The sequence below is a fragment of the Nerophis ophidion genome, linkage group LG14 (assembly GCF_033978795.1).
Source record: "Nerophis ophidion isolate RoL-2023_Sa linkage group LG14, RoL_Noph_v1.0, whole genome shotgun sequence".
Taxonomy (NCBI): domain Eukaryota; kingdom Metazoa; phylum Chordata; class Actinopteri; order Syngnathiformes; family Syngnathidae; genus Nerophis; species Nerophis ophidion.
Window position 1 is genome coordinate 12,663,958 of NC_084624.1, and position 23,785 is coordinate 12,687,742.

The 23,785-nt window shown below is 39.8% G+C and overlaps 1 protein-coding gene across 3 annotated transcripts in view; it reads right to left on the reverse strand.

The window, feature by feature from the left end:
- The window catches only part of rpap2 (RNA polymerase II associated protein 2), a 100,660-nt gene that overhangs the window by 41,042 nt on the left and 35,833 nt on the right, over positions 1–23,785 (reverse strand). The window contains exons 12-13 of one of the 3 annotated variants that reach the window (XM_061919863.1): positions 7,595–7,619; positions 7,010–7,518 (exon numbers count right to left, since the gene is read on the reverse strand). The exons of 1 other annotated variant lie outside the window; for it this stretch is intronic. In XM_061919863.1, the coding sequence (XP_061775847.1) occupies positions 7,456–7,518; positions 7,595–7,619 (88 nt within the window). In that variant the 3' untranslated portion in view covers positions 7,010–7,455. Of the gene's footprint in view, positions 1–7,009; positions 7,519–7,594; positions 7,620–16,028; positions 16,229–23,785 lie in introns of those variants that run through there. One more of the 3 variants, XM_061919861.1, reaches the window with a different exon arrangement.

Sequence of the window (23,785 nt, forward strand, 5' to 3'; positions counted from 1 at the left end):
TATATATATAAAAAAATGGGTATTTCTGTCTGTCATTCCGTCGTATATTTTTTTTTTGTTTTACGGAAGGTTTTTTTGTAGAGAATAAATGATGAAAAAAACACTTAATTGAACGGTTTAAAAGAGGAGAAAACACGGAAAAAAATGAAAATTTAATTTTGAAACATAGTTTTTCTTCAATTTCGGCTCTTTAAAATTCAAAATTCAACCGAAAAAAATGAAGAGAAAAACTAGCTAATTCGAATCTTTTGGAAAAAATTTGAAAATCATCATTTGTAATTTTTCCTGACTAAGATTAATTTTAGAATTTTGATGACATGTTTTAAATAGGTTAAAATCCAATCTGGACTTTGTTAGAATATATAACAAATTGGATCAAGCTATATTTCTAACAAAGACAAATCATTATTTCTTCTAGATTTTACGGAACAAAAATTTTAAAAGCAATTCAAAAGACTTTGAAATAAGATTTAAATTTGATTCTACAGATTTTCTAGATTTGCCAGAATATTTTTATTTTAATCATAATAAATTTGAAAAAATATTTCACAAATATTTTTCGTCGAAAAAACAGAAGCTAAAATGAAGAATTAAATCAAAATGTATTTATTATTCTTTAAAAAAACCCAAACCTGACCATTGATTTAAATTGTCAGGAAAGAAGACAAAGTAATTAAAAAGGTAAAAAGGTATATGTGTTTAAAAATCCTAAAATCATTCTTAAGGTTGTATTTTTTCTTTATTTTGTCTTTCTGAAAGTTATAAGAAGCAAAGTAAAAAAAAAAAAATTAATTCATTTAAACAAGTGAAGATCAACTCTTTAAAATATTTTCTTGGATTTTCAAATTCTATTTGAGTTTTGTCTCTCTTAGAATTAAAAATGTCGAGCAAAGCGAGACCAGCTTGCTAGTAAATAAATACAATTTGAAAAATAGAGGCAGCTCACTGGTAACTGGTGCTATTTGAGCTATTTTTAGAACAGGCTAAATCAACATTAGGAAGAAAAAAATGGAAAAAACACCAAAAATGCAATATTTTCACCAAATAACTTTTTTAGGTGGAATATTTGAGATTATATAATAATTGGAGCCTTAATTTTGGATTTTGATTCATTATTATTTTTTGAGCAATGACACTAAAAACAAATCACACTAAAATAATTAGGGATCCAAAAGTGTCCTACTCATTAAAGTATTAACGAATAAATTATCCTTTTTTTTAACTTTTAGCACAATAATCTCGATATCTACTTCAGATATATGCGTCAATTTTAAATTTTATTGTTGTTTATGTTTTTTGTTTGTTTGTTTTAGGCTCTTCTTTAAAAAAAAAAAACAACTCAGTTTTTTATATGGCAAAACACAAAATATGCAACATTTCCCCCAAAACATATCTCAAAGTGGAATATTTAATGTGACGTAATTGAAGCCTTGAATAGGTCAATAGTTCAAAATGACATTGATTTTGATTCATTATTATGTTTTAAAGAAAGAAACAGCCTGCATGGCAGCTTCGTGTTATCAAAGCATTGCAACATGTTCTTGTTACATTTCACCTGTTTGCTCTTTTGTATCACTTTTTATGTTCTTAATTTTTTTTCAACGGTATTTTTAAAATGTGCCGTGGGGGCGTTAAAAAATGACCTGCGGGCCGCACTTTGGACACCCCTGCATTAATATATAATTGATCGTATACTTGAAGAAATGTTTGTGTGGGAAAGTCTGATAATAAAATATAGTCGTAGTCAAAATTTTGTCTAAACTTATGAAGGACATAATGTCATGGCTGTCTTGAGTTTCCAATCATTTTTACAACTCTTATTTTTTGGGGGATTAGTTAAAGTGAAGTATATTTATATAGCGCTTTTCTCTAGTGACTCAAAGCGCTTTTACATAGTGAAACCCAATATCTAAGTTAAATCAGTGTGGGTGGCCCTGGGAGCAGGTGGGTGGCCCTGGGAGCAGGTGGGTAAAGTGTCTTGCCCAAGGACACAACGGCAGTGACTAGGATGGCGGAAGCGGGGATCGAACCTGGAACCCTCAAGTTGCTGGCACAGCCACTCTACCAACCGATATGGCGCCCCAATGATTGTCACACACACACTAGGTGTGGTGGAATTTGTCCTCTGCATTTGACCCATCTCCTTGTTCACCCCTCCGGGAGGTGAGGAGAGCAGTGAGCAGCAGCGGTGGCCGCGCCCGGGAATTTTTTTTGCTGATTCAACCCCAATTTCCAACCCTTGATGCTGAGTACCAAGGAGGGAGGTAATTTTTATAGTCTTTGGTATGACTCGGCCAGGGTTTGAACTCACAACCTACCGATCACAGGTTGGACACTGAGTAGGCTATGAGCAATGTTATAAGCATGCTTGGTTGCTTTGTTGGGTCTGCTCCTGTCTCTTAGTCATGTTCCCCTCCCACCCTATTTAGTGTTTTTCCTGATTTCTATTTTAATTTTCTATTATATATTCTAAGTTTCTATTTTTAATTTTTACCTTTTTTTTGTGGCCATGGATGAAGTGCTGGCTGTCCGGTGTCAGGACCGGGGTGGACAGCTCGCCTCTGCATCGGTTGGAGACATCTGGGGGGGTAATGGGTCCCATTTTTATAGTCTGGTATGACTTGGCCGGGGTTTGAACTCACAACCTACCGATATCAGGGCGGACACTTAGTAGGTTGTGAGCAATTTTTGGTTGCTTTATTGGGTCTGCTCCTGTCTCTTGGCCATGTCCCCAACCCCACCCCTATCTAGTGTTTATCTAGTGTTTTTTATGTTTTTATTTAAATTTTCTATTATATATTGTAAATTTCTATTTAAATTTTTTTATTTTTATTTTTTGTGGCCATGAATGAAGTGCTGGCTGTCCAGAGTCGGGACCTGGAGTGGACCGCTGGCCTGTGCATCAGTTGGGGACATCCGGGGAGGTAATGGGTCCCATTTTTATAGTCATGACTCAGCCTGGGGTTTGAACACGCAACCTACCGATTGGAGCACATACTTGTCAGTCACAAAATAAAATTCATGAAGTTTGGTTCTTTAATGAACTTATTATGGGTCTAATGAAAATGTGAGCCAATCTGCCGGGTCAAAAGTATACAAACAGCATAATTGCCAACCCTCCCGGATTTTCCGGGAGACTCCCGAAATTCAGCGCCTCTCCCGAAAACCTCCCGGAAGAAATTTTCTCCCGAAAATCTCCGGAAATTTAGCCGGAGCTGGAGGCCACGCCCCCTCCAGCTCAAACATGCACAGTTCGAAGCCTGAAAAGGAGAATTGAAGGCGGATCTGACGGCATTTAAAGTGAAGTGAAGAAGTGAAGAAATCCTTCGGGATAAAAGTTTTGTTTGTCAAAGATCTTGCGTTCACAAGACCGAACCTGGCGGGGGTCGGAATGTCCAAGGGCGCAGCTAATCCAGGTGGGGCCCGACACACAGCCCGCAGGTGGCGGGGGAGAGGAGCCACTAGGCAAGAAAGGAAGGCAGGAATTCGGCCCGGTGAAAAAGCTGACTGGGACGTCGAAAAACCAACCGCGAAGTTGATCATATCAGTGGGAGAGGGGCAAAGATCCAACAGTGTTTGGCAGTCATACACAAGGAGTGAGCTGACATAGACGAAAATAGATGCAAACAACACAAAGACGAACAACGCTGACAGCGAGAGATGGCAGGGGAAAGCACATAGTGGCGCCATCTTCTGGAAACTCGGAAGTGACGTTACTCAAATAGTGAAATGTAAGTGTATTTTTTTTGTTTTTTTTAGTAACCAGCAAGCACAGTACAGTTAGTAGAACAACTGTGTTTTTATTACTGTGTATTTGATAGGTGCCGTCTGAAATTCAACTACTTCTTTTATTTATATACAGTATATATAGGAAAAAAATAAATAAATATAGCTAGAATTCACTGATAGTTAAGTATTTCATACACACACACACATATATATATATGAAATATATATGAAATACTCAAGTTGGTGAATTGGCTGTAAATACATTCCTCCCCTCTTAACCACACCCCCCGCACCAACCACGCCCCCAAACCACACCTCCGCCCCACCCCCGACCATGATCCCACCCCCCAACCTCCCGAAATCGGAGGTCTCAAGGTTGGCAAGTATGACATACAATATTGTTAATATTTGGTTACATGTTCCTTCGGCAAGTTTCACGGCAATAAGGCGCTTTTGGTAGCCATCCACAAGCTTCTGGTTGAATTATTTGACCATTCCTTTTGACAAAATTGGTGCAATTCGGCTAAATGTGTTGGTTTTCTGATATTGGACTTGTTTCTTCAGCATTGTCCACACCTTTAAGTCAGGACTTTGGGGAAAAACCTTCAACAAAAATTAAAGTACCAATGATTGTCACACACACGCTCAGTGTGGCGAAATTATTGTTTGAATTTGACACATCACCCTTGATCACCCCCTGGGAGGTGAGGGGAGCAGTGATCAGCAGCGTTGGCCGCGCCCGGGGAATATTTTTGGGTGATTCAACCCCCAATTCCAACACCTGATGCTGAGTGCCAAGCAGGGAGGTAATGGGTCCCATTTTTATAGTCTTTGGTATGACTCGGCCGGGGTTTGAACTAATCTCAGGGTGGACACTCTAACCACTAGGCCACTGAGTAGGTTGTATTATTATTCTTATTATCATTATTATTATCTATCTAGCCTGGTTTTAGGTTGTCCTGAAGAATTTCATTGTCCCATTTACTTTCTGCAAAGCACCAGTTCCATTGGCAGCAAAACAAACCCAGAGCATAATATTTCCACCACCATTCTAGACGGTAGGTGTGGTGTTCCTGGAATTAAAGGCCTCACCTTTTCTCCTTCAAACATATTGCTGGTTATTGAGGACAAACAGCTCAATTTTTTTGTTTAATATGACCACAGAACTTTCCTCCAGAAGGTCTTATCTGTGTCCATGTCCATGTCAGATGAAACAAAAAAGTATGAATAATAATCATGGATAATCAAATCAATTATTTATGGTAGGGGTCGGGAACCTTTTTGGCTGAGAGAGCCAAGAAGCCAAATATTTTAAAATGTATTTACGTAAGAGCCATATAATAGATTTTTAACACTGAAAACAACTAAAAGTGTGCATTTTTAAGTAAGACAAACATTTCTAGAATATAATAGGTTTCTTATTCTTTGTTATAACGTTGTTATTCTGAAGCTAATTTAGGAGGGGGCGTGGCCTGCGGGTCGGCAGCGAAGCGGGGTGTTGCCAGGACCGGCCTCGAAATCAGCGACAGGTGTGTAAATGGCCCACCTGGGCCTTGTTGAAGAACCCCCAAGAGGGCTAGCCCTACACTAACATATAATAAATAAATTATTTCTTACCCTTAAGGCAACTTCTTGAACAGGTGCGGTAGAAAAAAGGATGGATGGATTCAATCGCATGAGCATTTTTATATATTTAACGTTATTTTTAATACTGTGATTACAAGTGGAATTATTCATTACTTATTGTGTTAAGCAATGTCAGCTCGGATTTATCCAGGAGTCAGATGCAGTCATCAAAAGAGCTCGCGAGCCATAGGTTCCCTACCCCTGATTTACGGTAATCAACCACAATTCAAAAGTGATTAATCCGATTTCAAAATATCATTTGGCAGCTCTAATTTACATTAATTGTTTAACTCAAGGTCCGGGGCCCAGATCTGGCCCATCACATCAATTTGTGTGGTCCCTGAAAGAGTGGAAATAATATACAGTGGGGCAAAAAAGTATTTAGTCAGCCACAGATTGTGCAAGTTCTCCCACTTAAAATGATGACAGAGGTCTGTAATTTTCATCATAGGTACACTTCAACTCTGAGAGACAGAATGTGAAGAAAAAATTCACATTGTAGGAATTTTAAAGATTTTATTTGTAAATTATGGTGGAAAATAAGTATTTGGTCAACCTTTCAAAGTTCTCACTGATGGAAGGAGGTTTTGGCTCAAAATCTCACGATACATGGCCCCATTCATTCTTTCCTTAACACGGATCAATCGTCCTGTCCCCTTAGCAGAAAAACAGCCCCAAAGCATGATGTTTCCACCCCCATGCTTCACAGTAGGTGTGGTGTTCTTGGGATGCAACTCAGTATTCTTCTTCCTCCAAACACGACGAGTTGAGTTTATACCAAAATGGATACATGGATGATACAGCAGAGGATTGGGAGAATGTCATGTGGTCAGATGAAACCAAAATAAAACTTTTTCAATCTCTAAAGGATATCACCACATGGGCTAAGGAACACTTCATAAAACCACTGTCACTAAATACAGTTTGTCGCTACATCTGTAAGTACAAGTTAAAGCTCTACTATGCAAAGCGAAAGGCATTTATCAACAACATCCAGAAACGCCGCCGGCTTCTCTGGGCCCGAGATCACCTAAGATGGACTGATGCAAAGTGGAAATGTGTTCTGTGGTCTGACGAGTCCACATTTCAAATTGTTTTTGGAAATATTCGACATTGTGTCATCCGGACAAAAGGGGAAGCGAACCATCCATACTGTTATCGACGCAAAGTTCAAACCCAGCATCAGTGATGGTATGGCGGTGCATTAGTGCCCAAGGCATGGGTAACTTACACATCTGTGAAGGCACCATTAATGCTGAAAGGTACATACAGGTTTTGCAACAACATATGCTGCCATCTCAGCGCCGTTTTTTTCATAGACGCCCCTGCTTATTTCAGCAAGACAATGCCAAGCCACATTCAGCACGTGTTACAACAGCGTGGCTTTGCAAAAAAAAAAGAGTGCGGGTACTTTCCTGGCCCGCCCGCAGTCCAGACCTGTCTCCCATTGAAAATGTGTGGCGCATTATGAAGCGTAAAATACGACAGCGGAGACCCCGGACTGTTGAACGACTGAAGCTCTACATAAAACAAGAATGGTAAGGAATTCCACTTTCAAAGCTTCAACAATTAGTTTCCTCAGTTCCCAAACGTTTATTGAGTGTTGTTGAAAAAAAAGGTGATGTAACACAGTGGTGAACATGCCCTTTCCCAACTACTTTGGCACGTGTTGCAGCCATGAAATTCTAAGTTAATTATTATTTGCAAAAAAAAAATAGTTTGTGAGTTTGAACATCAAATATCTTGTCTTTGTAGTGCATTCAATTGAATATGGGTTGAAAAGGATTTGCAAATCATTGTATTCCGTTTATATTTACATCTAACACAATTTCCCAACTCGTATGGAAACGGGGTTTGTACAATGTACTGATTGAGTGGTATAAAAAAAAAACAGAAGTCGGTGTTCTGCTATGCAAGCTGCCAATCACATCTCTAATCTGCCCAAGTTCCATCACTTGTGCCAAACAGGAAAAAAAACTAAAACGTTTTGTCGTATGCACCAGCTGGTCTAAATCAAATATTTCCAGGCACACGGATTGATAGCAAGGCCCTATAACAAATGCCATAAAGTGGCATGTGCAGGAAGTCTGCAGGAGTTTTCTATCCTTCATTGTTGGCAGCGAAACCACTGAAGGACAGAAAAGTCTCGATGGCATGACAGTCCTGCAGGGTGTGATTTATTTGGACACATTCAGACCTCTGCCAACATTAAACATGATATCATGTGCACGTGTCTTACCTTACATGTGCTGATGTTGTGTACACTGTAAAACAAAGTGCAAAGATTTTACAGTAAAATTCTGTTGCCAGGCAGTATTTCACTAAAGAGAACAGTTTACAGTACTGCATGTAAACACAATTATAGTTGTTCCTGTAAAAAAATAGCGTCTTAAAAGGGTAACTGCACTTTTTTTGGAATGTTGCCTATCGTTCACAATCATAATGAAAGACACGATGATGCATTTTAATGCATTCTAAATATTAAACAAATGTAAACAAAAGTCCACTTAAATAATGTAAGGCCCTTTATTCAGGCATGTGATTTGACTACAATGAAAAAAACTGAAAAAACTTCCTTTTCACCAATTAACATGCTAAAATTAACAAAGACAGCACCATTTGAAGAAAATATTTTTGTGTTTAAAGACATGAAAACATAATTAATAGAACATACATACCCCAATTATCCTAATGAATCACTATATCAGGGGTCACCAACGCGGTGCCCGCGGGGACCAGGTCGCCCGTAAAGACCAGATGAGTCACCCTGTTCTAAAAATAGCTCAAATAGCAGCACTTACCAGTGAGCTGCCTCTATTTTTTAAAATTGTATTTATTTACTAGCAAGCTGGTCACGCTTTGCTCGACATTTTTAATTCTGAGAGACAAAACTCAAATAGAATTTGAAAATCCAAGTAAATATTTTAAAGACTTGTTGAAATAAATTCATTTATTTTTTTACTATGCTTCTTATAACTTTCAGAAAGACAATTTTAGAGAAAAAATACAACCTTAAAATGATTTTAGGATTTTTAAACACATATACCTTTTAAATTCCTTCCTCTTTTTTCCTGACAATTTAAATCAATGTTCAAGTATTTTTTTTTATTGTAAAGAATAATAAATACATTTTGATTAAATTCTTCATTTTAGCTTCTGTTTTTTCGATGAAGAATATTTGTGAGATATTTCTTCAAACTTATTATGATTAAAATTCCCCCCAAAATATTCTGGCAAATCTAAAAAATCTGTAGAATCAAATTTAAATCTTATTTCAAAGTTTTTTGAATATCTTTTAAAACTTTTGTTCTGGAAAGTCTAGAAGAAATAATGATTTGTCTTTGTTAGACGTATAGTTTGGTCCAATTTGTTATATATTCTAACAAACTGCAGAATGGATTTTAACCTATTTAAAACATGTCATCAAAATTCTAAAACTAATCTTAATCAGGAAAAAATACTAATGATATTCCATGAATTATTTTTTAAATTTTTTCAAAAAAATTCTCTTCTTTTTTTCGGTTGAATTTTGAATTTCAAAGACTTGAAATTAAAGATAAACTATGGTTAAAAATTTAATTTTCTTTTTTTTTCCTGTTTTCTCCTCTTTTAAACTGTTCAATTAAGTGTTTTTTTTCATCATTTATTCTCTACAAAAAACGTTCCGTAAAAGGAAAAAAAAAGTACGACAGAATGACAGACAGAAATACCCATTTTTTATATATATAGATTTATTTATTAAAGGTAAATTGAGCAAATTGGCTATTTCTGGCAATTTATTTAAGTGTGTATCAAACTGGTAGCCCTTCGCATTAATCAGTGCCCCAGAAGTAACTCTTGCTTTCAAAAAGGTTGGTGACCCCTGCTTTATATGGTTCAGTCCCAACAGTATTTAGTCATTAATATTTACATCTTGTGTTCATTTCACATCCACAGGTGTCACAATGATCAGTGTTATTATCTACGGTTTATTTACAGTATTACCACATTGCTTCAGTTCACTTCACACATCCATCCATCCATCCATTTTCTACCGCTTATTCCCTTTCGGGGTCGCGGGGGGCGCTGGCGCCTATCTCAGCTACAATCGGGCGGAAGGCAGGGTACACCCTGGACAAGTCGCCACCTCATCGCAGGGCCAACACAGATAGACAGACAACATTCACACTCACATTCACACACTAGGGCCAATTTAGTGTTGCCAATCAACCTATCCCCAGGTGCATGTCTTTGGAAGTGGGAGGAAGCCGGAGTACCCGGAGGGAACCCACGCATTCACGGGGAGAACATGCAAACTCCACACAGAAAGATCCCGAGCCTGGATTTGAACCCAGGACTGCAGGAACTTCGTAATGTGAGGCAGACGCACTAACCCCTCTGCCACCGTGAATTAAAATACCAAATGTAAACAATTAATTATTTTCACCCAAATAGGATATACATTTATGAAAATAATTAAACATGTTTAGTATGGTTTACTCATATTTGAAAATAGGAAATAATAATAATGTGAGGACACTTGACATATTGCATGAAACAAGTGTGAAAATATTTACCTTCAAGATTGTTCCACCACTGACAATATTGTTTCAAGAGACTACATAAGAACTTAATATTACAAAATAGTATTATATGCAAATTTATTTCCAAAAAATTGTCAACTGGAATCAATAATGCGACTCTTTGAATTTCTGTAATTTCATAATATATTTTCACGTGGCTTTTTATTTTTAGAAAAACCCATTTATATTTCGCAAAGCAGTAATTGGTTAATATTTAAAACAAACATGCGTATTTCGCAAGCAAATATTTTTTAGCTTACCTCATGGGTGTCAAACTTATTTAATTTGGCCCTTGAGGCAACATCAAATTAACATTACAGCTGGCCCGCCGTTATTACACAGCAGCGGTGCCGCTGTAACGCCGCAATTTCTCACACTTGCCAATCCTCCCGAAGTTCAGTGCCCCTTCCGAAAATGTCCCGGAGCCAGCATTCTCCCGATTTTCACCCGGACAACAATATTGAGGGCGTGCCTTAAAGGCACCGCCTTTAGCATTCTCTAAATCCTGTCGTCACGTCCGCATTTCCTCCATACGAACAGCGTGCAGGCCCACTCGCATAATATATGCGGCTATTACACACACTTAAGTGAATGCAAGGCATACTTGGTCAACAGCCATACAGGTCACACTGAGGGTGGCCGTATAAACAACTTGAACACTGTTACAAATATGCGCCACACTGTGAACTCACACCAAACAAGAATGACAAACACATTTTGGAAGAACATCTGCACTGTAACATAACATAAACACAACAGAACAAATACCCAGAACCACTTGCAGCACTAACTCTTTCGGGACGCTACAATGTATCTTGATATTTACCTCAGAAGGCTGCAAATAGAAAAGAGGCATTAAATTTGTATTTAAATTGTATTTGATATGCCATTGAAATCTTTTAATTATTATTATTATTATTTGAAACTGGATTTTGTATGTCACTATAAAGTTATATAAGCCTTGCTTGTTCAATGTTCAATGCAAAACTTGTTTGGGTCCCTATTAAAAGGTTCATTTGTTCAACCTGGGCCCGCGGCTTTGTTTGGTTTTAAATTTTGTCCCACTCTGTATTTGGCTTACCTCATTATTAACTACCCTGTCTGCAACTGAAGTGGGTTGTTTGGGTGGATCTTTCCTCCCGATGTCTACGGCAGTTGTCCATGTAAACAAAGGATGAAGTCCGTAAGGCTTGCTCACATCCAAGAGTACCAGCTAGTGAAAAGTTTGTTTTCCTCGCTTCAAGTTGTTTCATAAGTTTTTAGCTTTTCGCATGTACTTCCAAAGCCTTGAAACCTCGTGATCCATAGTCAATATTATCATGACACCACGTGCACAAAACTTTTCCGGGACGATCGATTTTACGAATAAAATCGCCGAACAAAGTCGTAACTTCCTTCTTCCCAACAGTATCAGTGATTTCCCTTTCCATCCAATCCATGGGTGTCAAACTCTGGCCCGCCGTGTAATTTCATTTGGCCCTTGAGGCAATATCAAATCAACATTAGAGCTGGCCCGGCGCTATCATACAGCGGCGGTACCGCTAGAACACCGCATTCACTGCTAATACTCATACATGCCAACCCTCCCGATTTTCCCGGGAGACTCCCAAAGTTCAGTGCCCCTCCCGAAAATCTCCCGGGACAACCATTCTCCAGAATTCCTCCCGCTTTCCACTCGGACAACAATATCGGGGGCGTCACGTCCACTTTTCCTCCATACAAACAGCGTGCCGACCCAGTCACATAATGTAAGCGGCTCGTAAGCACACCTAAGTGAATGCAAGGCATACTTGGTCAACAGCCATACGGGTCACACTGAGGGTGGCGGTATCAACAACTTTAACACTGTTACAAATGTGCGCCACACTGTGAACCCACACCAAACAAGAATGACAAACACATTTCGGGAGAACATCTACACTGTAACACAACAGAACATATACACAGAATCCCTTGCAGCACTAACTCTTCCAGGATGCTACAATATACACCCCTGCCCACCTCACTGTTATTTAATTTTCAAATGTATTAGCCTGTGGAAAAAGTTAATGTTGATATTTACTTTAGAAGGCTGCAAAAAGAAAAGAGGCATTACATTTTTATTTAAATTTTATTTAATATGCCATTGATGTTCTATCGTTTATTTTTTGAACGTTGATTTTGCACTATTAAGTTATATAAGCGTTGTTTGTTCCACATTCAGTGTTAAAGCAAATCAGTGTAGCAAACTGAGCAATAATTAACATTTTATTCATGCACTTTCTCTTGCTACTTCAAGGCTTGTATGTTTGATTCATTCATTATTGTTAATTTATTTTCAAATGTATTATTAGCCTGTGGAAAAAAGTCTATGTTCATATTTAACTCAGAAGGCTGCAAAATAGAAAAGAGGCATTCAATGTTTATTAAAATTTTTGTTGATATGCCATTGATATTTTTTCATTATTATTTGAAACTGGATGATTTTTCCCGTCAATATAAAGTTATATAAACCTTGCTTGTTCAATATTCAATGTAAAACTTGTTTGGGTCCCTATTAAAAGGTTAACTTGTTCAACCTTGGCCCGCGGCTTTGTTCAGTTTTAAATTTTGGCCCACTCTGTATTTGAGTTTGACACCCCTGATCCAGTCCCATTGAAACTTATTTTTGACATGTTTATCAATTTCTTTTACTCGTGAAGCGTCCTTTCTCTCCAGAACAGACATCGTTTACATTTGGAAAATGGCGGTGATAACGTCATTATTCATAACAGATGTCCCGATTGGTCACAAGGAACATATCGACCGATCAACTACGGCGTAATATAAGCTGCGTCTCGATTACAAAAGACGTATCGGCAAGTAAACGAATCTTGACTTGGGGTAAAAAAAAAAACGGAAAAACGGAAGATAATTTTTTTTTCCCCCCGAGATTAAAAAAGACATAATTCCGATTTTAGACGGAAAAATCACATGCCTGTTTATTACGCCCATAAAACCCAATAAATAACCATCCAAAAAGCCAACAATCTTCCATTTACATTTGGTGACTTGAGTATGAACAAGTAGAGATGTCCGATAATATCGGAGAATGCTTTAAAATGTGACACCGGAAATGATCGGAATCAGTTTCAAAAAGTAAAATGTATTACTTTTTAAAACGCCGCTGTACGGAGCGGTACATATCCGGTAAAACGCGGACGCTGTGTCTCCAAGTCAGCAGCACCTCCCCTCTCCCACACACAACACAGGAGTTGACTGGCGACGCTTGACGACATCAACAAGAGTGTGTTGTTGCCGGTGCTGTAGCTGTGGCTAAAAAGCGAGCTCGCTCAATGACTGACTAACGACACCATGTCTACGGTGTGGGATTAATTTTAAAGTGTCTCTGACGGATAAAAAACTGGCAATTTGCAACGACTGCAAAAAGTTGGTGTGGAGAGGCGGAGCCGATGGTCCAACAGAGAGGCAGGGCACGTTGGATGGCGGAGAGCGAGCGGTGAGCCGGGAACGACGCCACAAACGAGAATAAAACAGACAAAACTGCTCCTAGGAAAAAAAACACGGACACAATTGCCTGTAACTTCCAGTAGGAATGTCGTAGCGTCATGAAACAAAAACCTCTATGTAGGTCTCACTTAGACCTAGATTTCATACACCAACATCCTTCAGGAAAACTCAACAGGAAGTTTGCAATTCCCCCTTCAAAACAAAAGTTTTGTAAAAACACTCACCTTTGCCTCTTTGAGCTGTAATTTGACCCCCTTAATATGCTTCAAAACTCACCAAACTGGACACACACATCAGGACTGGCGAAAAATGCGATCTAATCAAAAAACCTAACCCCAAAACTCAAAATTGCGCTTTAGCCCCCTCTACGAATAAAACACAGACAAAACTACTCCTAGGAAGAAAACAAACAAAACTGCCTGTAACTTCCAGTAGGAATGTCGTAGCGTCATGAAACAAAAACCTCTATGTAGGTCTCACTTAGACCTAGATTTCATACACCGACATCCTTCAGGAAAACTCAACAGGAAGTTTGCAATTCCCCCTTCAAAACAAAAGTTTTGTAAAAACACTCACCTTTGCCTCTTTGAGCTGTAATTTGACCCCCTTAAGATGCTTCAAAACTCACCAAACTGGACACACACATCAGGACTGGCGAAAATTGCGATCTAATCAAAAAACCTAACCCCAAAACTCAAAATTGCGCTTTAGCGCCCCCTACGAATAAAACACAGACAAAACTGCTCTTAGGAAGAAAACAGACAAAACTGCCTGTAACTTCCAGTAGGAATGTTGGAGCGACATGAAACAAACATTTCTATGTAGGTCTTAGACCTAGATTTGATACACTGACATCCTTCAGCAAAAATCAACAGGAAGTTTGCAATTCCCCCTTCAAAACCAAAGTTTTGTAAAAACCAGTCACCTTTTTTCAAACATTATCTCCTCTGAGCGTGTTTGTCGTGTCGGCTTCAAACTACCACAGGAGAGAGAGTGAACCCTTCTGATTAAAAGTTGATGAAACAGTTTTAATTACTGCTATGGTTTTGATTTTATTAGCCTTCAAAGAACCACTGCGCTGAAAAGCATTTCAAAGATGGCCGCCGTGCGCAGACACAGTGAGGGAGATGTTTTTTTCCCTGTTTTTTTACCGTACCGTCTGCTGCTGGTGCGCACGCACCAACATTCGTGAGGGAGGGGCTGTGATCGTCTAGTGCAGGGGTCGGCAACCCGCGGCTCTTCGGCCGCTCTGATGCGGCTCAGCTGCACATTGCTCAGCTGCATAATCGCCGACCCCCCGATCGTTTCGGGGGGTTTCCGGATTTTGGTTCCTCTCCCGGACATCACCCGGGGTTAACATTCTCCGATTGTCACTCGGACTACATTATTAAGGGCGTGCCGTGATGGCATTACTTTTGACGTCATCTACAACATATCATCGCCCGCCTTTACGCCATGCTATCTGCGTGCCGGCCGTACGCGTGCATGTCGCTGTTTCTATTGTCATACGTACGAGATTGCAAGGCATATCGGCGTGGCGGAAGAGTGGTCATGCGCAACTCGAGGGTCCCTGGTTCAATCCCCACCTAGTACCAAACTCGTCACGTCCGTTGTGTCCTGAGCAAGACACTTCACCCTTCCTCCTGATGGGTGCTGGTTAGCGCCTTGCATGGCAGCTCCCTCCATCAGTGTGTGAATGGGTGAATGTGGAAGTAGTGTCAAAGCGCTTTGAGTACCTTGAAGGTAGAAAAGCGCTATACAAGTACAACCCATTTATATAGTCAACAGCCATACAGATTACACTGACGGTTGTGATATAAACAACCTTAACACTCTTACTAATATGCGCCACACGGTGAACTCACACCACACAAGAATGACAAACACATTTCAAGAGAACATCCACAAAGTAACACAACATAACAATTACCCAGAATCCCAAGCATCCATGACACTTCCAGGCTATATTATACACCCCCGCGCCCCCAACCCCGCCCACCTCAATCGACGCATAGAGGGGCGGGGGGAATTCGGGGTTTGGTGCTAGCGGGGTGTAAAATATAGCCTGCATGCGTCATGGATGCTTGGGATTCTGGGTAATTGTTATGTTGCGTTTATGTTGTGTTACTGTGAGGATGTTCTCCGGAAATGTGTTTGTCATTCTTTTTTGGTGTGGGTTCACAGCGTCGCGCATATTAGTAAAAGTGTTAGTTATTTTTATAACAACCGTCAGTGTAACCTGTATGGCTGTTGACTATATGCCTTGCAGTCGTGTACACGTATCAGCGGAAACCACGTACAACATGTTACTGAGCCGGCAAGCTGTTTGTACATGGTGTAGTAGGCGTCAAAGGAAATGGCTTCATAGCACGCCCTTATTATTGTTATCTGGATGACCATCAGCAGATATCAGCGAGAACGGTTGCGGGTCCCATTATCGTCTTTTTTTTGTGAAACGGGTCAAATTGGCTCTTTGAGTGGTAAAGGTTGCCGACCCCTGGTCTAGCGGGTGTTGTTTATGTAGCGGAAATACGGTAAACTGCGCTACATGCGGCACTCTGAGGGAGCCCATGACTTTGATGAAATTAAAAGCCACAAGGTAGTTTGAAATGGAAAATATACCTTTATTTGGTGGAAGCAATTACAAGGGCCCGTCCTTTGCGGGGTGTGTAGGAGAGTCCCTGCCCTGGGGCTTGAAGATGTGTAGCAGCTGGACCAGGTCTTGCTGCTGAAGGCCCAGGTCCTCCATCAGGCTGGTGAAATACTGCACTGACCACGGCGTCGCCAAGGTCTCTCCAACCACCGCAGACACGCTGGACAGGCTGACATGACCACACATCCATCAGACCGCTGACATGACACTTTGAGAGTACGCAATCACGGCCAATGAAACACGCCGAGGGTGAGCCATGTGATGCACGACAAAAAAGGGTCAAGTATTGCTTCAAAAAGGCAAACTAATTGGTAATAACGTCCTTGTTTCTGCTGGAAGTGTATTTAACAATGTATCCATCTTCTTATTAATTCAGCTTTATATTCTATAAAATTATAACCATTATAAAATTAAAAAATTAAGATTAATTATTGGTTGTCAAAAATTTTCCACTGAGGGCCGCACACTGAAAAATGGAAGCCATTTTTAAAAATATTTTTCCTGTTTTAAACCATTAGGACTCTCCTCAGTTGGTGAATGTTATAAAGCCATGCGGACCTAAAAGGGTCTCGGTTAGGGATGTCCGATATTATCGGCCGATAAATGCTTTAAAATGTAATATCGGAAATTATCGGTACCTGTTTTAAAAAGTAAAATTTATGACTTTTTTTAAAACGCCGCTGTGTACACGGACGTAGGGAGGAGTACAGAGCGCCAATAAACCTTAAAAGGTACTGCTTTTGCGTGCCGGCCCAATAGCATAATACTTTTTCACATAAGGCTTTTCACACACACAAGTGAATGCAACGCATACTTGGTCAAAAGCCATACAGAACACACTGAGGGTGGCCGTATAAACAACTTTAACACTGTTACTAATATGCGCCAGAATGTGAACCCACACCAAACAAGAATGACAAACACATTTCGGGAAAACTTCCGCACCGTAACACAACAGAACAAATACCCAGAACCCCTTGCAGCACTAACTCTTCCGGGACGCTACAATATACACCCCCACCCACCTCAACCTCCTCATGCTCTCTCAGGGAGAGCATGTCCCAGATTCCAAGCTGCTGTTTTGAGGTATGTTAAAAAAAATAATGCACTTTGTGACTTCAATAATAAATATAGCAGTGCCATGTTGGCATTTTTCCCCATAACTCAAGTTAAATAAATAATAAATGGGTTGTACTTGTATAGCGCTTTTCTACCTTTAAGGTACTCAAAGCGCTTTGACATTACTTCCACATTTACCCATTCACACACATACTTCCACATTTACCCATTCACACACATTTACCCATTCACACACACATTCACAAGTTGATTGATTTTGGGAAACCTTGTTACATTGTTTAATGCAGGGGTGTCAAACTCAAATACAGAGTGGGCCAAAATCTTAAACTGAACAAAGCCGCGGGCCAAGGTTGAACAAATGAACCTTTTAATAGGGACCCAAACAAGTTTTGCATTGAACATTGAACAAGCGAGACTTATATAACTTTGTAGTGACATGCAAAATCGAGTTTCAAATAACAATAATAATTAAAAAAAATAGCAATGGTATATCAAATCAAATTTAAATAGAAATTCAATGCCTCTTTTCTATTTGCAGCCTTCTGAGGTAAATATCAAAATAAACTTCTCCCACAGGCTAATAATACATTTTTATATTGTAGCGTCCAGGAAGAGGTAGTGCTGCAAGGGGTTCAGTGTATTTGTTCTGTTGTGTTTATGTTGTGTTACAGTGCGAATGTTCTCCCGAAATTTGCTTGTCATTCTCATTTAGTGTTGGTTCACAGTATGGCGCATATTTGTAACAGTGTTAAAGTTGTTTATACGGCCACCCTCAGTGTGACCTGTATGGCTGTTGACCAAGCTTGCATTACATTAGCGTGTGTGTGTGTGTAAAAGCCACATATATCATGTGACTAGGCCGGCACGCTGTTTTTACGTAGGAAAAGCGGACGTGACGAAAGGTTTTAGAGGACGCTTGAGGCAGTGCCTTTAAAGCACGCCCCTAGCAAGTATGAGTATTAGCGATGAATGCGGTGTTACAGCAACACTGCCGCTGTATAATACCAGCTCTAATGTTAATTTGATATTGCATCAAGGGCCAAATGAAAATACACGGCGGGACAAATTTGGCCCGCGGGCCAGAGTTTGACATCATGGTTTAATGCATCCAGCGGGGCATCACAACAAAATTAGGCATAATAATGTGTTAATTGCACGACTGTATATATCGGTATCGGTAATTAAGAGTTGGACAATATCGGAGTATCGGCAAAAAAGCCATCTCTAGTTGTAACAATGTGTAGAATAAATATTATATTTCAACATTTCTGTCAACCAAGATTTGCATCAGCCTGCGACACAGTCATTTTGATAGTAGTCTAATATAGCTAATAGACACATCATGTGCTGCCTTTATTTGAACACTTATATAAGATTTATACATTTTGTGCGGTTCCAGACCGATTTTTTATTTGGGTCCAATATAGCTCTATCAGCATTTTGGGCTGCTGACCGCTGCCTTAGGCCTAATACTAGAGATGTCCGATAATATCGGACTGCCGATATTATCGGCCGATAAATGCTTTAAAATATAATATCGGAAATGATCGGTATCGGTTTCAAAAAATGAAATGTAAGACTTTTTAAAACGACGCTGTACGGAGTGGTACACGGACATAAGGAGAAGTGCAGATCAGTTGAGTCTCCCAGTCATACTTGCCAACCCTCCCAAATTTCAGTGGCCCTCCCGAAAATGTCCCAGGGCAACCATTTTCCTGAATTTCTCCCGATTTCCACCCAGACTGTGACGCTTGTGTGGCATTGTAATGCCGGTGTGGTTCTTCCAGGGATGCGTCGAAGCAATGAACACAACAAGGTATGTTATAAATGGATTTATTAAATAATAAAAAGGCTAGGAACAAAAACACTGGTGTAAAGGGAAAAGGCAAACAAAAGACGCTAGCGTGAAAGCTAGGATAAACACAAGGAAAACTAAAACTTGGCATGAGGACACAAAAGAGTAAACAAAAACATTCAGCATGGAAGCTGGAATATAAAGTGGCTTAGCGTAAGAGCTAGCGAGAAAATACATACAAAGGAATGAGAGTCGTCAAAGTTATGCGTGGTCAAATTAGGATCCGAGGAAGACTGAACAGAAAAGGCTGGCTTATAAAGGAGGGTGATTAGCTGAAGCAGGTGTGCGGTACGGGTGTCGCAGGTGAACTAATGAGTAACCATAGTGATGGACAAAACAGGAAATAAACGGGTCAGACTGAGAATGAAACAACGGTGGAAAAAACAAACATGTGAAGGTCTGAGCAGCAGATCGCAACACAGACAACAATATTGGGGGCATGCCTTAAAGGCACTGCATTTGCGTAATCCCATAATATTTACAGCTTTTCACACACGCAAGTGAATGCAAGGCATACTTGGTTAGCAGCCATACAGGTCACACTGAGGGTGGCCATAAAACAACTTTAACACTGTTACAAATATGCTTCCACACTGTGAACCTACACCAAACAAGAATGACAAAACGCATTTCGGGAGAACATCCGCACCGTAAATAAAGATAAACACAACGGAACAAATACCCAGAACCCCTTGCAGCACTAACTCTTCCGGGACGCTACATTATACATGTATATACTACTACACTACTTTATTTCTATGCTCGTCATTAAAGTGGTACTTGGAGAGCCGAGTGTTTTCTGCGGTGCTCCTTGACGAAACAAGTTCGCGAGCCACTGAGAAAGGTGTTTTATGTATTCCTTCCCAGATGTAGTAAAATAAAACATTAACACGCATATACTTGGGAAGTGCAATCACAACAAAAATAATTTTGTTCAATTCATACTGCCTCCCTCGGTGCTCCAAATCTATCTGCCCCATGTCTACCTGTGTGCGGGTCGGTTTATCTCCGGTTCTCCTCAGCTTCTAGGGTTGCAGTGGGGCATCCATTATTTAGCCCTAATCAACAATAGAGGCCAGACCAGCTCCGCAGCTGCTGGTCAGCAGGTAGATAACCACACCACTCCAAATTATTCATGATGGGAGAATCATATCCTACCACTGGCACTGGCTCCCACACAAGTGTGTGGATGCAAAACTTGGTAAAAAGTCAAGCAGTCTATCTAAATTGATCAGTCTTAGACCCTATTTACACTGCACAGCACATCGGATTTTTTTTGTCCTCAAGTGATACAGATCGGGTTTTCGTTGCCGGTCTAAACGCTTCAAAGTGCTTCCAATCTGATCTTTTGGCATCAGATTCAGGCAACATGGGTAGGTAGTCCTGAATCCAATTAGAATCTGATCGTTTCAAATGTGACTTCATTAAGTCACATTTGAAACGATCAGATTCTAAGTCTAAACGCAATGTGACCTGAATGCGACTTTTTCATCATCTTTAGGGCGAGCTACGTCACGAAAGACGCAGTCGCCAGTAAGTGGATATTTCATCACAACACCCAGTTTCAATTTCTATTTCAGACGACTAAATTTTCAGTGCAACACTTGTCAATAGCGCATTCATAATAGTTTATATGTACACATCCCGTTTCCATATGAGTTGGGAAATTGTGATGGATGTAAATATAAACGGAATACAATGATTTGCAAATCCTTTTCAAACCATATTCAGTTGAATGCACTACAAAGACAACATATTTGATGTTCAAACTCATAAACTTTATTTATTTTTTTTACAAATAATTAACTTAGAATTTCATGGCTGCAACACGTGCCAAAGTAGTTGGGAAAGGGCATGTTCACCTTTTCTTTTAACAACACTCAATAAACGTTTGGTAACTGAGGAAACTAATTGTTGAAGCTTTGAAAGTGGAATTCTTTCCTATTCTTGTTTTATGTAGAGCTTCAGTCGTTCAACAGTCCGGGGTCTCTGCTGTCATATTTTACGCTTCATAATGCACCACACATTTTCGATGGGAGACAGGTCTGGACTGCAGGCGGTCCAGGAAAGTACCCGCACTCTTTTTTTACGAAGCCACGCTGTTGTAACACATGCTGAATGTGGCTTGGCATTGTCTTGCTGAAATAAGCAGGGGCGTCCATGAAAAAGATGGCGCTTAGATGGCAGCATATGTTATTCCAAAACCTGTATGTACCTTTCAGCATTTATGGTGCCTTCACAGATGTGTAAGTTACCCATGCCTTGGGCACTAATGCACCCCCATACCATCACAGATGCTGGCTTTTGTACTTTGCGTCAATAACAGTCTGGATTGTTCGCTTCCCCTTTGGTCCGGATGACACGATTTCAAATATTTCCAAAAGCAATTTCAAATGTGGACTCGTCAGACCACTTTTCCACTTTGCATCAGTCCATCTTAGATGATCTCAGGCCCAGATAAGCCAGCGGCGTTTCTGGATGTTGTTGATAAATGGCTTTCGCTTTGCATAGTAGAGCTTTAACTTGCACTTACAGATGTAGCGACAGACTGTACTTAGTGACAGTGGTTTTCTGAAGTGTTTTTGAGCCCATGTGGTGATATCCTTTAGAGATTGATGTCAGTTTTTAATACAGTGCTGTCTGAAGGATCGAAGGTCACGGTCATTCAATGCCGCTTACGTGGTGTGATTTCTCCAGATTCTCTGAACCTTTTGATGATATTATGGACTGTAGATGTTGAAATCCCTAAATTTCTTGCAACTGCACTTTGAGAAACGTTGTTCTTAAACTGTTTGACTATTTGCTCACGCAGTTGTGGACAAAGGGGTGTAACTCGCCCCATCCTTTCTTGTGAAAGACTGAGCAATTTTTGGGAAGCTGTTTTTATACCCAATCATGGCACCCACCTGTTCCCAATTAGCCTTCACACCTGTGGGATGTTCCAAATAAGTGTTTGATGAGCATTCCACAACTTTATCAGTATTAATTGCCACCTTTCCCAACTTCTCTGTCACGTGTTGCTGGCATCAAATTCTAAAGTTAATGATTATTTTCAAAAAATGTTTATCAGTTTGAACATCAAATATCTGGTCTTTGTAGTGCATTCAAATGAATATGGGTTGAAAAGTATTCTCTAATCATTGCCTTCCGTTTATATTTACATTTAACACAATTTCCCAACTCATATGGAAATGGTGTTTGTATAAAACCCTTTAAAAACAACCACAGTTGAAGAACAAAGGGCTGTACACCACAAAGGAATACAGACGAAGGACAGACTAAAAAGTAACATTTAAAACAGAAGTAAAAATACACATTGAAAAAACAAACATAAATTACCCTAAGAACAATTTGTTAGATAGAAAGCAGTTAAAAGTCTCATGCTGGGTTAAAAGCCAGTGAATAAAAATGGGGTTTAAGAAGGGTCTTAAAAATAGCCAAAGAAGGGGCCTGTCTCACATGGAGAGGCTCTGTCCCCTCTGATCTTGCACTTCCGCTGTCTGTCTCTCCTCTACTTAACCGCCATTAAAGAGATTACAACCCTCCAAAATATTTTACACTATATACGAGAGATGTCCGATAATATCGGACTGTTGATATCATCGGCCGATAAGTGCTTTAAAAAGTAATATTGGAAATTATTGGTATCAGTTTCAAAAGTAACATTCGTATACGCCCTCGCCGAGCAAAGAGGTAGAGGAATGGGTAACGTTAGCTGTGGTGCAAGTGGTAATACGAGAGAAAGAAGGTGCGAATCTGGTAACAAATGAAGAATTAATTCCCAAGAAAAACCGCAGGGGTCCATCGTCTGGCGGTGGTTTGGCTTCAAGTGGGAATATGTCAAACAGACAACCCTAATTTGTCAAGTGTGGGGCAAAAGCGTTGCTACAAAAAGTAGAATTACGGCTAATATGTAGCATCATTTGAAAAGTCACCTGCTAGAGAATGAAGAGTGGTTACTCCGCATGTCAACATCTCCATTCGGTGCCACACCATCAAAATGCCGAGGCAAACGCTTCCAGAACAACACCATACAAAAAAAATAGTCAACAACAAAAGGGAGATACTGTCCACAGGAACCTACCACATAGCGAAGGACGAACACTATTTGATTTCCTATTTTGCAGCTCATTTTTATTTGACAGTAATTGAAATATTTTGTGTGACATCATGCACAAAAGTGCACTTTATTTTTTTCAAACTACTATAGTGGCGTTCTGTACAAAAAGTGTACTTTAATTTAGTGTGCCCCCCGTGACCCCAAAGAGAATAAGCGTTAGAAAATGGATGGATGGATGTTTTGATATGTCATCTTAGTGACATCATGCACAAAAGTGCACTCATAGCTTGTTTTAAAATGTCTCTGACAGTCTTGCACTTTCTGTTTTGGAAATGACATGAATGTTTGTGCCACTGCTTAATAAATACAGTTTTGGTCAGTTGACTTAGTCGTGATTTCCCTCTCTGCATGAAAGTTTAAAATGAGCATATATTAATGCAGTTTGAAGAAGAATGTTTTAATGTAGACACATAGAATCATCACACTGCTGTTATTATATGCATCAAGTGTTCATTCAAGGCTAAGGCAAAATATCGAATATATATATGGCCTAAAAATATCGAGAAATTAAAAGGCCATATTGCCTAGCCCTAACAGAGCGCCAATAAACCTTAAAGGCACTGCCTTTGCGTGCCGGCCCAATCACATAACATCCACGGCTTTTCACACACACACAAGTGAATGCAAAGCATACTTGGTCAACAGCCATACGGGTCACACTGAGGGTGGCC